This window comes from Syngnathus scovelli, chromosome 4 (genome assembly GCF_024217435.2).
Source record: "Syngnathus scovelli strain Florida chromosome 4, RoL_Ssco_1.2, whole genome shotgun sequence".
In the NCBI taxonomy this organism is placed as follows: Eukaryota; Metazoa; Chordata; class Actinopteri; order Syngnathiformes; family Syngnathidae; genus Syngnathus; species Syngnathus scovelli.
This window is the reverse complement of record NC_090850.1, coordinates 22,096,710-22,114,204: the sequence shown is the minus strand read 5'-3', so window position 1 is coordinate 22,114,204 and position 17,495 is coordinate 22,096,710. Positions and strand designations below refer to the sequence as shown.

Here is a 17,495-nt window from a genome sequence, read left to right as displayed (position 1 = left end):
ACGATACAATTATATTTAATAATAAGTTCTAGCTATATCTGTGATATGTGCTCATTACTGTGGTAGAAAAATGGTGACATCCAAGTTGCATTAAAAAAAAAAAAAGAAACAAGTACGGCCTTTGGAGGTTTTGTTATGTGGGAAGGACCAGAAGTCTTAAATCAAAAAAGCATCATGTGCTCCACAACCACAGAGGGATAAAATATCCTAGCAGACTGGGAATGTTGTGCTGCTGAATTGTATATACGTGCAGGCGTTTGACCTCTTGTGCCGACTGGAGCCACGACGGTCTAATCAGTGCAGCAAAAGATGCTACCTGAGGGCTTGTAGCCAGCCTATTGGGAATTTCAGGAGGGTGGGGGGGGGACTTCCATAGGCAATATTTACAGTAGATGTGTACCGCTGCCTTGCAAGCCATCCCCACGTGTTGATATTCAACCCACAAGAACCCAGGTGATAAATGTTTAATGTGTTGATGACTAATGAGAATATACAGTAAATATGCTGCAAGATAATGCTTTCTAGATGCAGCAACACATTTGAAGTTTGGATAAAAATAACATAACCACCTTGTTTGGACACATTTCAATTCATTTTTTTAGCTGTGCCTAAATGTGGATTTTTGGACATTTTGCAACATTACGTTTTTTCACATAAAAGATTTGTCCCAGCTCGTCCTATCTAGCTAGTCGTTACTATGTTGGCACATGGTGAGGGTGTGTGTCCGAAGTAGACGAAATAATGGTTAATATGGACCCTATAGACATCATTATGTTGTTGTCAGCCTGCACTTCCCTATTATCCTTGCGGACCTTACAAACAAGCTATTTGCGGGTGTTGTCTTCATAGAATATTCTACTATAGTACTGGGATTATAATCACAGTGGGAAATCATTGCTCAGGTACATCAAGAAAATCAAATTTTTCAAAGACGTTCGCTGAGGCACAAATTGATAACACAGTTCATAATGTGATGCGGATGTGGTAAGACCTTGCTCGCAAGGAAACTTCACTTTGTTTACGTGCTGTATAGATAATGGAAGAGGAAGAGAAACTGACACCAAGATTTTTCTGTGTGTGTGCACAACAACACGAGCAATCTCCACAAACCCCCAAATGACTATCATGCTGTTTTCCAAGTATGGCGTTAATGAGTCTAATGCTTATTACTCAAGTAAAAATGGCAATATGTTTTCATCGCGTTAGGCAATGAACCTAATGATGTTGTAACTACAATGTAAGGCAATTTCTAATGAATGAGGAATATACACGGTATGGGAAGAGGAAATGGGGAGCTTGTAAACAGGACTAGGCATGCTTGAATGATTAGAATGAGAAGCAAACACTTTGCTGAATTTGGAACAAGTCAGTTCAACTTAGGAAAAATTCCCTTATGATTGGATTTAATTTATCAAATTTAATGAGATGCATGAATGTAAGGTGATTAATGGCAAATGGGACCATTTGTACTCACTAAGGGCGTGCAAGGGGTCCAATATTCAGGGTTGAGCTCAGCTCGGGGACGTAGGTCCAGATATTCGGGGTTCAGTTCAGTTCGGGCGCGTGTTAATGTTCCCTTTAATAAAGATTAGAAAATTAAAGTTAGAAAATGGTGGGTTGAATTAGCATGACACCATATATTTTTTTAAAAAGCATTTGTCAAAGGTGCAGATAGTAATTTGCTAAATACATTCAACAGCTGTTACATTCCACCGAGCTATGACATGAAATTACCTCAAGAGGAATGCAAAACACTTTAAAACACAGAAGTCGTCATTTAATTCAAACCTATTATAGCGTTCTCAAAGGAGCAGAATCAAGATAAATCATGAAGCGGTTTCACGACAACTTGTCACGGCGGAGCAATTAAACATGGAAATTCTGCATCGTTTAATGAGATTTCGAAAAGAAATTCCTGAGCAAATACCATCACACACCATTTTCGTTGCATTTCTTAGGCCATGTGCCCTAGATTATACGGCAAGTCAGTGGAATGGACTGAATCTTGTGGGCCCCGTGAGGTCTATGATGTATACTGTAATTATCTGCTGATTCTCAAAATGGCCGCGTGTAATGAGGCTACTCTGTATGAAACCTCAGGCATAAATCACTGTCTTTAGCCGACTTCCAGATGAACAGCATCACCACGGAGCTGAAGAAATAACATAGCAGTTAGCCGTGTTAAACTTCATCATCATCGACAAAGACAATATTGTTGCTTTAACTTCACGGGCACAATTTTCAGCCTCCATCAAAAGAGTCCAAATACCTGCAGAGTTATCTCCCATATATGTAAAATTTGGCAAGCAATCTGCTAGCTGCTTTATTGCCTTACGAAAAAGAGGTAGGATTTGTTTATTGATGCTGCATTGTATTAAATGGCAGCCTGCCAGTGTGTCTGTCTGGCTCCTGTCACCGGCATCAAAAGCTTTCTCTATAATGTGCTCTGCAAATACAACCACATGGACATTTAACACTTACCTGTATGAAGATTTTTTTATTTTTTATGTTCATACACCCCGTCACCCTGATATTGAAATATGTCGATACATAATGTTGAACACTCATTTTTGTCACGAGCCGTATCATACTCATAGTTTCCCTCGGAGGGCCGTTATGATTGTCTTCTATATAAAGTATAGGCTATAAAATTAAGTAGTTTTGAAAACTGCAATGAATGGTAATCAAAATTGCAACCAATATTGCAATTTTTTTTTTTTTTTAAAGTGAAGACCGTTTGGAATTTTAGTAATGACACAAAGTTGATGCAAAATCTGTCTTTGCAGGCCACATAAATTGATATGGCGGGCCGTATCGGGCCCCCGGGGCCTTAAGTTTGACACCGGAGAGGCTCTCCTCACAACAGCCTACTTTGAAATATGGTCTTAATAGATTCGAGGCACATTGACTATTAACGGGAAGAAATGCGGCAAGGAGTTGACTATAGCTGATATTACCTATGAGGAAAAAGATTTGATCAAGGCGAATCAAAACACTCCCTTTCATCTTTGTATTCATTGTTTCACATTTTTTTTTGCTTACATTCTGTCCCAGCTCTTTGTTGTTTTCTTGGATTTGACAAGACTGAAAATGTTTCAGGCATTCAGCAAATGTAAACAAAGTGATATGGGCCACTTGAAAGGGAATATTAAATAGGGAGAAAAAAATGCACTGTGCTTATTCCAGCCTGTTTGTTGAAATCTTGGAATAGCAAGAGTTGATAACGGGACTATTAATAACTGATATCTGAGCACAAATACATAGTGTGTAGAAAAGTGTACCCTAAGCAATGAACACAGTTGTAAGCCCATTTTCAACCTTGTAGATGTTTTTTTTTTTTTCTCACAGGGAACATGGAAAGGTAAGAAATAGTATCATGGTGTTGAATCTCCCCATGGGGCCTTTAAAGTCATTCTGTTGAACTTGTGGGCGAGTAGATGAGTTTCATTAGGAGGATAAAACACACTTTAATTAGCTTTACCATTAGCCGAGTGTTGCCAAAGCATCCCAGTCACAGCAGACCTTTAGTTCTGTTTAATTACATTGGAGATATCACAGTATGCACTCTTCCCTGACATCACAAGACTAGATCCTTCCCCCAACATTTTTTATTTTTTTTAACCGCGTGTATGTCTTTGTGCGTGGTACAAAGAATGGAGCAGTGTAAGGCAACTTGTGATTCCTCATAAGACTCAGGAGCTAAAATGAATGACTTGATTATTTGCAAGAGGTAATATTTAAGGTTATCGGGTTAAAGCGTTTTTTTTTTTTTTTTTTTTTAATGGAAAAGTGAAACAGATCCGTACTTGAGGACTTTAAAATCAGCAACGTGCATGTTCCACATAGAATAACTTTAATAAGTGGCACTTAGAGAACAGTTAAGTCAAATACGGCTTGATCTGACTGGTCTCTGGATATGGCCCAATATGGGTTCATATATTAAAACTATAATCACCCTGCCTGTGCTGGCGTGACTCTCTCCTCCTTTTCCGCCTGATGACTTACGGGCCGAAGCAGGGCTAATACAAATGAGCCTGATAAGTGCTCCTTTGTGGATAAAGTCCCCCCGGACATTAGGCTGGAATCAGCTGAGTTTGTGCTGTCTGTTATCCAACATTCTTGACCTATGAGACAAGAGTTTTGTCTCATTTTTGTCACGGACCACATCGTAGTTTCCCTCGGAGGGCCATTATGACTGTCAACGTCTTCTATATACATTCAGTATACGCTACAAAATCTGATGAATAACTAGTTTGAAATCAGAGACTAGTAAAAATTGTTTGAATATTTTAAAATAATCCACGGTAATAAAAATTGCTAGCAATGTCTCTTTTTTAAAAGTGAAGACATTTGTAATTTTAGTAATGACACAAAGTCGATGCAAAATTCGTGGGCCACTTAACATGATGGAACTTGTTCCTATTTAATAGTCAGAAAATGTTGAAAATGGACGTATGGATAGATGTCCAACATAGCTTAAACTACACATATAGCAGAGTAACTTATATATAGACAACAAGTAGCATAATAAATTCACAAAGTATAAAATTACAAAGCTGTGCAGCAATTTGCCTTTCGTGTCACGGCTACATTGCACTTGTTTTAAAAATGCAAATGAGTGTCTCAGTTTGAATGAGCTTTAAAAAAGAAAAAAAAACTCTTTCCCTGCACTCTCCTAGTGCAAATGCAGCGCTTCATTGCACAATTTTGCATCAAAATATATACAAGCGGCTCAGCAGGCAGACATTGGGGAAGGCCTAACCTCCAATTATTCCGTTACGGAAACTAACGGTGCCTGTTTCACAAAGCTTTACAACCACACGTACAATACGTTCCTCTTGTACATCTCAGTCATTCTGTAGTCACTCGAAAGCCACAGTTTGTCTCCAAATAAAGCTCAAATAGAGATTTCTCATAAAAGCTTTCCAACGCCGATACCAATTTTAATCCAAATTGCAATTATATAATTATAGTTTAGATGTGATATTAAGTTTTGATGTGCGAGACTAAAGAAGAGTTACAATAAAAAGACCAATATAGAGGATGAATGATATATAATTGCTAAACTCACCTCTATCTGCACCTATTACAGATGCAATCTATTCTTAGCGTGTTGGGGGAAAAAAAAATAATTGAGCAAAAGACTGAATTCAGCAGCCGCCAGGTGGGACAAAATGCAAATGTAAAGTGAATGGCAAATGACTTCATTCCGTGCCAATGCTAGTACATGATAGAAACACTTGTGAAAGTGTAAGACATTGGCAGTTAATCCAGCTGGGAGACGGAACAGCCGCTATAAAGTATGAGCAGTACAGATTTGCAAGCTAATGGGCTTCATACAGATGATGGAGTCATTTTTCGTGTATGGTTAAATAGCCATTTCTACCAACACTGATTACCAATTGAAGTTAGCATCTTCAATCTTATATTATGATGAAGCTTCATTGGCAGGAAAATTAGGTGTTGACCACAGCAGAAGCCTAAAAACGATAGCTGGTAAAATTGCAACGTCCCAAAGAGAAACCCAAGTGATGCCGTTGGACTCCCAAAGTGTTTGAGATTTGCATGGATTATTTGATAAGTATGTTAATTTATTAACTGAGATAAGAGAGTCAATTAGACGGAACCTTCACCCCAATGTCAGAAAATATATTACAGGAAATTCAAGGAGTGTACAGAAGAATTTTAATTACGGTGCAGGTTAAATAAAATCGATCCACAATTTCCTCATCTAAAAGGTTGAAAAAGAGCAGTTACTATCTTTGCTAAAAATGTTTGAAAAGGCAATGCGGTAAATAAGAGCAACTTGTGTTGTTTTTGCTCCAGACGCAGAAAGTAAACGTCAAAGGTTAAAATAAAATACATAATTGAGGGCATTTTTACACAATGCTTTAAATGTCAAAAATAACAAATGAAATATTTCCATTGGCCAGTTTAATATGCAATATATTGACATTTGTCCTCATAAATGTATAACGTGCCAAGAAGAGCCGGCGATGAATCATAAAGCGATACGAATTAATATTAGCGCAGATTGAAACGAACCCACGGCGGGGCCGTGGCAGGTAATCCACAGTTAATAAAGGCATAAGATGTTATCTGCACTAGGCCAGCCATAATGCCACTAAATGAGATGAAGTCAAGTGTAGTGGGGCCAATGGTGCAGATAGACTGTCTCCGAGTTGCCCTTAATAGCAAAATCACTCAGCCAACGTTAAACCTGTAGGATTTGAAGGATTTGAGGTTACAAAGGAAGAAGGGAGGCGCTCCAGAACATAACGATCACTTAAACTGCAAGATGTTTGCTTCAAACACTCTCTTGTACTTCAAATGTGGTCGGAATAAATGACTTTTAATGGCTCAAGTAGGCTTTGGGGAGCTTGGCGCTGGTGTTACTAATGACAGTAAGTGACTATGGTAACAACTACATTATTGGATGTAATGATGTGTCGTAATGCGGTCTGTATGCATATCCTATCGATTGTGGAAGTTAAAGTGTCTGCCGCTTGAGAAGCTTAATGCGTTCTTAAAGCCACACGCAATGAAGAGCCAGAAGAGTTGGTCAGGAAAAAGTAAAGTTGGATGTAAAACAGAGGTTACGTTATAGTGCAGTATTGATTCTTTTCACTTCAAATCCATTGCTGATGGCCTAAAGGTATCAAGAAAAATAAAAAGTCAAATAAATCCCAGATCCAGGTTTTTGAGGCGTTTAGGGATTAATGAAGCTCAGAAGGACTTAAAAGGGAGCTGTTAGTTAGAATGTTGGATAGGAGTTTGCCATCAACCTTTCACTTGTTCCCCCAGCTGCTGCCGCAATGAATTTTAAAAGCTCCGGATTTTTAGCTCGCCCGCCTTCTGTTATGTGCCATAAAGTCCGTCTCTTAATGTGATCTGGCCTTTTTCCATAAATTCCAACCCCGGGGCACGAAATGTGCACCACTGCATAAGCATATTTTAATGGCCATCCTACTCAAAATATTTTGGAACATTACCATCACGTCATTGCACAGAAAGTGAAATAACCGAGTTTATCAGGTGCTGGGGGTAACTGAATACTGCAGAAAATTATTAAAATTATTCTTTTAATATTGATATCATCAGAATGTGGAGTTTATTATTATTCAATATGTACATAAAATAAAAAGACAAAAACAAAATAAAAATGAATCTGCGAGCAGTTTGCAAGTAACCATGTTATGGAAACAAATGAAGAAAAACTGCAGAATAAAACCAAACGCACTCATAAGTGCCACTGAAAATATCAATTCCGTGTTTCTCTCAGGGCATACTAAAATTGATATCTTGCCTAAGCTTGGAAGCAGTTCTCACAAAGAACAAGAAACACCCAGTCAAAATGTGACATGTTTCTTTTTTTCTGTTGTTTAAAACCTATCCTTGGGGAATATTCCCTTTATGTTGACTTTTGCCGAGACCCTTTAGTGTGGAAAATTCACACAGGGTTGAAATATGCAACTCTAGTTTCCTAGTTTCTCATTCATAGTACAATAATCGTGCAAAGTCCATTGGGGAAAAAAAAAAAAGGCTATATTATAAGATTTGGAAATACCAAAGCCTGATACACAAGACCGAGTAAAAATAGACTCAACACATAACTAATTTTATTTCCAGAATATTATGATTGCTTCCAGTCTTCCATCCATCATCTATACCACTTAAAAGGTTGTAGTGTACACTTGCCCAGCAGCTCGTCAATTGTAAGCCATGCTCCCAATCACGATCTAATCAAATAGGATTATATGTAATTAAATAGTCTATTGATATCCCGCTAATCCCTTTTGATGATAATAACGAGCAATTTAGTAAAGTGTTCAGTTCGTGTGCCCCCCCACCGTTTTGAATTTCCACCAACGGCCATAAAAGCCACTACGAATCATATCGTTTTCATCGCGACGGACTTTTGCATTTCTCTTTCACGCTGTGCCGATTCGAGTTATGAGCATCCTGTACTGTATGAAGACACTGTAAACACTAGTTTGCAAACTACAATCATGTGCAGATAAGCTGTGCTGAGCGCGAGCTCTCTCTTCAGATGCTTATTGCCTAAATCTCTTTCTAACTGGCAGGGAATCACATAATTGGCCGTGGTCCATTTGCTCATCCGTGAGTTTTTGTGTGTGTGTGTGTGTGTGTGTGTGTGTGTGTGTCTTCTCACCAACAGCAGATTTTTAATGAATCGGTTTTACAGTGTTTAGCGCTGCTGGCTATAAGAGGGTCAGGGTGGGAGTGAATGACCACTGAGAGACAGCCAAGCATGGATATCTATATAGTCTCCGTGGTTTGAGCCCGATGTGACTGGTTTAATAAAAAACAATCCTGCTTTCTTTTTCCTAGTTTATTACTATCATGCCTCTTCTATTGAAATATAAATACCTGTATTGCAAATATGGGAGGGGGAGGGGGTAGCATAAGTGTGACGCATTGCTTGATGCACAGCCGGCGCAGAAAAGTATGCATGGCTCACGGCAGTGCACTGAGAGCCAAGTCTACTGATTTACCATGTCAACTTGTCTAATTCACCATGTTCTCCATGTTGGCTAGACAACCCATGTAGACGGCTTCAAACCAGCCACACGAGCAGAACTGGCACTTGGGGGTCTGCCCACTGTGTCGCTGGCTATGTCACACCTGCCAATCAAATGCAAATACCACCAGATAGGAAGCGAAGAAGCGCTTGTGTTGCGGCTCCTGCCAGAACGATGCAAGAGCTTTTGTCAGAGTTGCAACATGGATTGGAAAGTCAATTGGCCGTCTACTTTTAATTCTTGGCATTCAAATAGTTTTGAGTTGGTCTTCCCTTCTGGTTTTTAGGGAGTATTGGTCGAAACAAACAAGTTTTATATCAGTGTGATTAAATGAGAAATGGGGTGCACTTAAAATATATAGCGCTTTATTACATCAATGTTGTGGTCCAAGCAATTTTATAGAAGCTCCCGTTAATTCACCAATGGGCATCTGCTGCCAGCTTCTTGCCCACAGCAGCCAGTCAAAGAATTCAAACATCTGACCCTTTTCTGATTTGACAACCCAATGTACCAACTGAGCCACAGCTGCCAAACAATGGCGCCAGGATAGCCTTGAAGCAAATTGTGCCGAAGATGTACTCGTCCCTGGATAAATCCTTGATGGGGTTATGCAGTAAACAAACATAAAAATCACTAAAAACAACAAAACACAAAGTGTTCCTTTGCAAAAATATTGTTGTGAACTTGCTTGAGGAAAACTTCACTGTATTCCAAATTAGGAAACCATCTAGCTAACCATCCATACGTAGTGCTTAACCTCACTATGATGTGCCTTCAGGTAAGAGGCGGAGTCTCTGGACAACCAGCCAATCAGGGCACTGCATTAACAAACTAGCACCATGAATGTTTTTGGGGAGAGAAAACTGGATTTAAACAAAGCATTCATGTTTGTGAGTTAAGCCAGCTTTTATTATCAGTCATGAACAAAGTCATTTCAAAATGCGACAGAGTTAATGAGAGATAATCGTGTTGGTCAATATACTGTGCTTATCATACAATGAAGGAAAATAAATGTGCTCGGTGTCCTTGCCAGATGATTTGCTCCTATGCGTCTGTTCTCATCCAGCACAGCATGCACTCACGTCGACCGACTTTATAGGCGAGTGAGGAGCTGAATGGACGCTGACTTTATTTACACATCCTATAAAAGTGTAATGAGCATCTGAATATGCAAAATCGTATGAAGGAAGAACAATCTGATCATTGGCGTGCATTTACGCATCGTACTTGATGTCGGCATCTGCTGCCTTAGTAATTGGATCTTGTTTTTATGGCCAATTAGATGGAAAAACAGGATTGTGGAGGAAGCAGGGCAGGGGGAGACAGAAACAAGTGATGCAGTGTTATAAAGGCAAGAAGGAAATTGGAAGGGCTGTTGAGCCTACGTAGGCACTTGTTGACCATGTTAGTTGTTGCGACAGCAAAATCAATCAAATTTTGCTGTTCTAATAAAATAAATGATGAAAATACGCTCTCATATTAAATAATTTACTGCCAACCCAGTTAATATCTTTGACGTCTATAACTGTCAATGGCACTGAATGAGTTAATGGCTTTAGCAAAACACTTGTGGAGCAATTAAATGACTTGTAGGAAATGAATGCTTTTGACTAAAAGACCAATGCTGTCTTTACATTCAGTAAATAGTCAATTAACCAAATGGAAAAGTAATTGCCCCGGGGTGATCATTGCTTCAGAAACGAATTTAATCATTTACCAAACTGTTAAATTGCAGGTTTTACATTATAAAGTCTCAATTGGTCTCCTTGGGACTAAAGACACAATTATAAAAGATACTGTACTGAATTCACAGTACAATGTTGGAAAAACATGAAAATTCTGAAAGCCACTGCCAAACAATATACAATGATGGACTTCCACCCTGCCCTTCCCCAATGCATGCATAGGGGAAGGGCAGGGTTAAGGTTCATTCTAAAATAATTCTAACGTGTATTAATCAACAAATCTGTCTGCTGTCACCAGTTCTGTCCATGTTTGACGGTGCTCCAAATGAACGGGAGGGCTCGACCGTAAAACCAATGACATTAAAGTTAATGCCAGAACATTACTCAGACAATGTGCAAGAAAATAACCACCATGACAGTTTAGCAGGAAAAGGTCAGAATGGAAATGACTGTTCACTCATTATGCGGCTCCTGAGGCAACTTTTTACTGTCACTCGTTAATTAGTGTCAAGGCAGTCACTGCCAACTTTTGACTGGTGTGGCAGCTCAACTGGTTTCATTTAAGGTGGGGGAAATTGCAGCTTGCAAACGGTGCATGTCATTCATCATACTATAGAGGTTTTTACAATTTGGCATAATGTCACATGGATGGGACCGCACTGAAAACAAAACAGAATGTTGCAAAATCTAAAATAGACATTTTAACCATGTTGCATTTTTGCCAAGAAGTGCGACTATTTAATAAAATATGTCTGCGCTCCGTTTCACGAGAATATACTGATGTTAGGGAAAAAAAATACTTTATAAAGATATTAAATTTTCACTTCACTCTTAAAATGAAACAATTTTGTAGCTCAAATCCAATAACATAATTTTATTAACTGGATAACTAATAAATGACTCGATCAAATGACTCGAGAAAAATCTGCATTTTTATTATTTGGAAGAGTAAAACTTTTTTTAATGTATTTAATATTTAAAAATGATGATAAAAAACCTACTTATGATTATTCTTCTCCTTCTATGACTACTAACCTGTTCTCAAGGCGAGTCCTTGGAGACTCAAGTTACCGCTACTGTTACAAACTCACTCAATGCCAAGGATGTCTCGTGTTTGTGTAAAGAACGCTTTGAAAATAGCTGGCACTGAACGAGTTTGAACAAAACCTCCACCTGACTTGCTTTGAAAAAAAAAAACACGTAAGGAAAACACAACAGCACAAGGTTTTGCGTTTCATCGTTTTTCAGCCAATTGTTTTGAAACAAGGAAACAAAATCCTAGAGGTGTGAATGCTTAGCACCTGTGAATCACCAAAACTAAATGTTATCTTTTGTTAAGCCTCACATTTCCTCTGCACACAATCCTCCATGTTGACTCGCCAAATTAAACATCAGCTGCAAGTCATGAGGCACATAAGGGGCCGCAACATCTACTTTTACTTTGTCTCCATTTGCCCCAAAGCAAGGGACTCACTTCTCCATCCCTCCTCCTCCTCCTCGTTCTTCACTAATGTGCATTCCCTTTGCATTTGTCTCCACACTTATGACTCACTCGTGTCTGTGCCCCACTGTGCGTGTGCAGAGACACAATTGAATTAACAGCATGGCAGAGTCAAAAAAATCCTACTTGCAAGGATGACATATCAACAAAAAGAGTCAATTGCTTCAAATATTTGCTTAATTGCATCTAAACTCTCCTGGGTTGTCACGTTTGGACTTGTTAAAATACCAAATAAAAATAAAATGTAATAAAATATAATATAATAAAATAAAATACCACAAGCTGTGGCCGTGTATTCATGTTGTACCATTAAAAAAAAAAAAAAAAAACATTTCAACTGAGGCTCCTTAACAGGATTTACATTTAGTTGTCACGTTTGGACTTGTTAAATACCAAATAAAAATAAATAATAATAAAATACCACAAGTGTATTCTTGTCCCATAAAAAAAAAAAAAAAAAACATTTCTACTGAGGTTCCTTAGCCGGATTTGCATTTAGTTGTCACATTTGGACTTGTTAAAATACCAAATAAAAATAATATAAATAATAATAAAATACCACAAGCTGTGGCTGTGGATTTCTTGTTGTCCCATAAAAAAAATAAATAAAAAAAATAAACACCTCTACTGAGGTTTGTTAGCAGGATTTGCAGTCAGGTGAAATACGTAACTCATGTGTCACAGTTTGCTACGGGTATTAAGACAATCAAAGAACTGTAAAATCGGCCCTGGACTGGGTAATCTCGTGTTCTGGCAAACTCTCACTGGGACCGACTGCATTATTTATGGGAACAATAAGACTATGCAAGACCCAACTGTTGACTAGGTATTGTACCAAAAATGGCATGGACGTTTTAAACTCGGTTTGGGAATAGGTTTCAAAATAAAAGCAGGAAGTGTTGTACACAGCTGCTTATGTTCTTATACTATTTCAAATAAAGACTAGTCCCAATCTTGTAAGCACGTAAATACTTTTGGAGGGAATTGTTAGATTGTCTATCTTCATGAGAACCGGTATAAGCACTAAAACTCCGAGGCTGAAAATGAATCCCCCTGTGTACAATAGGCATGAAAAAGAATTTTGCCAAGAAAATAAATCACAGTCCTCTACAAAGTGTAAGGATTTTACACCTCATACCTTTGCCAGGTTAGTTGGCCGTAGTACAAACATTGCAACTGAAGGTCAAAGGCTCAAGTGGACAGAAATCACAGCGTACACTATTTGTAAGTTGAAGGGCTGCTCTTGCAACTTGAAAGCTTTCTGTTCATCCCCGTTTGGCCTCCAGGCGGAGAGACAGACGCATTGCTGATAGAAAGGCCCATTATCAGACTAAAATACTCCAGTCACAAGTTCCTTCAGCAAGAGTGACGTTGCTTCGGAACGTCTGATAATAAGTGTGATTTGATAAAAGCTGGAAGAGGAATTAACTAGGTCAAGTTAATGCTCAGTGTGTGCATGTGACGAAAATGCCATCCATCAAAAATTGTTTCTTGGAACATGTGCTAGAAAATCATCTCCCATTTTTGGTGGAATTTTTGGAAGGCCTCATAAGACACAAAATTTTTTCAAATGTTTTTCAAATAATCATTTTGCAAGTCTAATCAGCCAATGAAGTGGAATTAAGATGAAAATGTAGCTGCGATTATTTTCATTTTTTTTTTTTTTTTTTGCTGGTATGACTTGGTATCAACATAGTGGAATTTTTTTATGAATGAAATGCGTTGCCTGAAATCAAGTATGTTGCTGTTGGATTCGGCGACTAGAGAATCAGAGGATAACGCTTCCCAAAAAAAGTATTGGCACTGCACAGTAATTATTCAGCATCAATGTCACTGGCAAGCTTTACTTTTTATACACAAATGATTTTATAGTTTATAACCAAAATTATATAGCTGTCAGTTTTTCAGTTCCTCCAAAGGGAGCCAAGACTGTACTGCATGATCAACTTTGAGATAAATAAATATATAAAATCAGTTGTTTTAAAGTGAACTTAACATGTGACTGGGTTGTATCGGCAACTAGGTCATAAGCAATGGTAATAATAAAATAAGATTCGGTTGATGTGTACCAAAGTTGTCAGATGACTTTACGCATGACATTCCCGATACCCACCTCAATGACATGAAGTGTCTGTGCTCGGAATGTTCTTAATAAAACAGTTTGACATTAGGACAACAACTTGTGATTAAGAATATTGCCTGTGGGTTTGACAAAATTAAGCACAGAAAAATAAAGCCACAAGAAGTTGCATCCTGTGATTTTTCTTGCATTCATTTTTTTTTCGTTTTTGTTTCTCCCTGGGATTTATATCTGCTGATTGACTCGGGCAGCTCGAAAGCATCCTCTCCTTTTCCCTGATGAACTCCCTTTTTTCATTTTTGGCTGTGGGTCTCGGGTCATTATCTTTCTGCATAGAGGATGAATTTCCCAATCAATTCGAATGCATGGTTTCAATCTGCCTCACTGCCAAAATACTTTTCAAAGGAGGTGTTTCACAAAGCCGGAGTTTTATGCAGCTCAGATTTTCCTAAAATTAGCTTTGGGACTACAATGCATGTTTTTCATCAGTGAAATGAAGTTAAAACCTTCCAAAATCCTGGAAATGATTCAGCAGCATATTATTATTGCTGCAACTGAAGATGGGATTTTAAAAGTACCTTTTATTAAACTGGTGCCCAAAAGTGTCTTGGAGGTTTATAGCGGCACCAATTGCAAGCTTAAATTCTGCGAAGTATCGATCACAAGCTCGTAAACAATTTCTGAGGAATCGTAAAACTTGTCTCGGTAGAAAACTGGAATTCGTTAAGACCGGTTTGATTTCTTTTTGTTATAGTAATTCAGATAAAATTACTTGGTGTTCAATCGTACAACTTTGGTAATTGTGTTTGGTGTGTTAAAGTCGTCTATTGATTAAAGGCCACTTTAATTGGATATCATCAGTTATTTCGATTCTAGTCACTTTCACTGCCGCACTGAAAGAGTCGTAACTTTTTTGTCCTCACAATTCTGAGATCATACAGCACTTTGTGCTATCTAATAAACCACAGAGAAATTAAATTTTAAAATCTCCACAATAATAAAACGCTATATAAATTCATTATTGGCATGGGGCAAAATCACATCAATAGTGCATGAATACATAAAAGAAACAATGCCAAATATTAAATCAAGAATTTTATTCATTTCATTCCATGATATCATTTGTTTTATACACTTGGATATGAACTTTTTTCCCCCAAATCATTTAATTATAGTCCCTCATTATTCTCAAAGTGATTAAAACATATATTTGTATGATTTCTCAATTAAATGTTCACCTCGTGCGGGCTTCTCTTCAGCGCAGACACGGTGTCTTGTTAAATTACTGCAACTAACTGCAGTTAATTAATCCCGTATGACTGGCAAGCAACATAGATTTGAAAGGTAAACGGTAAAAATAGTAGTCAATAATAAAACTTGGATCGCTCAAGTGGTAATGGAATTACAGTAATTCTTCCACGACCACTCTGATTAGGGACTGCGGTGTCATATGAGGTGCTATTTCAGTTAAACTGGTGTCTGGTGTTTAGCAATTTTGGTTTTTGACCTTCTGTTCATCTTTGCTCTTTAGCCCCAAAGTGCTGAAAGAACACGTGTTTATGTCTTACTTGTGTGTAACAAAGTTTATTTACTACAAATGAGCGTAAAATGTAATCATGTCTATTTGGGGAGGGTTGAACTTAACTAGCACGCTTACTGTTTAATGTAACAGCAACAATATAAGCCTGCAGAAATTACATTAATGAGATCTATTGTGTTGTTCGAATGTTGCGTTTTAATTTTTTATTTTTTTCGTGATACCATATTGAGAGCTGCTTCGAGTGTTTTCCTTTCATTCCCTTGCTGCATGAGTGCACGAAATGAAGTAGCTATTTTTTAAGTGCACATAAGCTTTTACCGTATTTGTAAAATGTCTTTTTTGTTCCTATTTTTTTGATCGATAAGACCCACAACCAAAAATGAAACCAGGAGGAGCTTTAATTAGCTCAAATTACAATTCTAACATCTGTGGATTGAGCTCTTGTTAATGTTGAATTTCACATTTCTGCCTCTGTCAGTGTGCAGCACATTTTTCAAACCAGCACAGTTGCACCGAGCCAGCGGAACTAAATGTGAGAAGCTCGTTGCCATTGTTTTACTCGAGAAGGAAAACAAATTCCAACTTGTCAGTCCGACTGCCAGAGCTGCGATTGCGGTAATACGGTGTGGTTCTTTAGCAAAGCTGCTGTCTTTGCACATTGGCAGCAGCGCGTCAAAGTCTATCAGAAGCCTCGGCACAATACAACTCCGTCAACGACGACAATCAGAAGGCGCGCTGACACTCAAATTGTTAACAAGATGCCTATTTTCCCCAAACAATGGATGCAAGACGTGCGTTCAAAATAACCGTATGGATGTATCCACTTTACATCATACTTGAACATTTTTTTGATCCACAATAAACAACATGGCCTCCAATAATATCCGGTTGTTATTCCCTCGTGTAAACATGACCGGGCACACCTGCTAACTCGTATTTGATTCGACTGCGTAGTCAGATCATTTATTTTAATTTTTTTTCTAACTACACGTGCCACAGTGCTCCCGAGAGCCAAGGTAATCGTGAAGGCAAGCCACCGTCTTTCCAAAGCAACTCATGTTTACTCTTATGCGGAATGACAAGCACATGCAGAGAAAGTGAGAACGCGCAAGTGTAAATTAGGTCCCCTGTCTTCCCCACATTAATTATAAATTAAGTATAATTGCGGTGGGATTTACCAAAGTCAATTCGTTTAGACTGACTGTAATAGAAAGGTGGACCTTTCTAACAAGCTCTAAGTATTGTTTTTAAAAAGAGCTGGGTTGTTATCACCGAAAACAAGGTGTGCGGTGGTTTAAACACGTGTTTACAGTTTGCTGTGAATGAATAATAGGTAGCGCGGCACGTGCTAATGCTTGCTAAGCTTTAATGTTGTTAAAAGCTTTTCTTATTGTGTACAGTAAAATTTTACCGTTTAAATGAATTAGTGAAATGGGCGCCGACACGGTGAATAATGACCACCTTATATTAATTTAAACGCACATTAGACTGGCGGTAGTAGGAAGGAAGCTTTGTGTGAATTTGGAGGCAATGTGTAGATAGCACGTTAAGAAGAAACCGTGACTTCACATGTTCAGGCTGGGATGCTTCAAATAGGATGTCGTTTACTTCTTAATGTCTCTTAGGGAACCATAGTGTCTATGAACTGAGACGATTGGAGTCAAACTATTTATTTTTTATGATGCAAAAAGCGAGGCATGAATCTTAAGTGGATGGAGCACTAATTGGGGTATATTTTCTATTCGAGGCACAGACGCTATTTTCATATTTTTTGCCTTGGATAATTGTGTAGAATTTTAAAACTTTATGGAAAACCAGTGCGATAGGAAATAATTAATTCCAACTGATTTAGCAGTATTGTATAAAAAAATAAATAAATAAAGACCACCACTTTGGCTTTCTTTGCTTCAGATAATTTGCTAATGATGTCACTAGTTGCTAGGGAAAAGACTGGTGCTATTTTAGCATGACCTGTTTTGTCAACACTAACTTTAATTGCATCATTTTCAAATGATCTCATTTAAAACTAATCAGCATTCAATTAAAGACAGATTCCGATGAAATGAATATGAAGACGATAGAAATAGTTGTTTGTTTGAAATAGTCATTGATGAAAGTAAATGGGAGGCAATTGAACTGTCTGCCA

The 17,495-nt window shown here is 38.1% G+C and overlaps 1 protein-coding gene and 1 long non-coding RNA gene across 5 annotated transcripts in view; one reads left to right on the top strand and one right to left on the bottom strand.

The window, feature by feature from the left end:
* Positions 1 to 17,495, top strand: part of LOC125967743 (uncharacterized) — a 136,460-nt gene that overhangs the window by 73,724 nt on the left and 45,241 nt on the right. The gene's annotated exons all lie outside the window — the stretch shown is intronic.
* Positions 1 to 17,495, bottom strand: part of LOC125967738 (protocadherin-9) — a 102,921-nt gene that overhangs the window by 65,790 nt on the left and 19,636 nt on the right. For 2 of the 4 annotated variants that reach the window (XM_049719054.2, XM_049719056.2), the window contains exon 3: positions 1,475 to 1,576. The exons of the other annotated variants lie outside the window; for them this stretch is intronic. In XM_049719054.2, the coding sequence (XP_049575011.1) occupies positions 1,475 to 1,576 (102 nt within the window). The remainder of the gene's footprint in view (positions 1 to 1,474; positions 1,577 to 17,495) is intronic. 4 annotated transcript variants of the gene reach the window in all.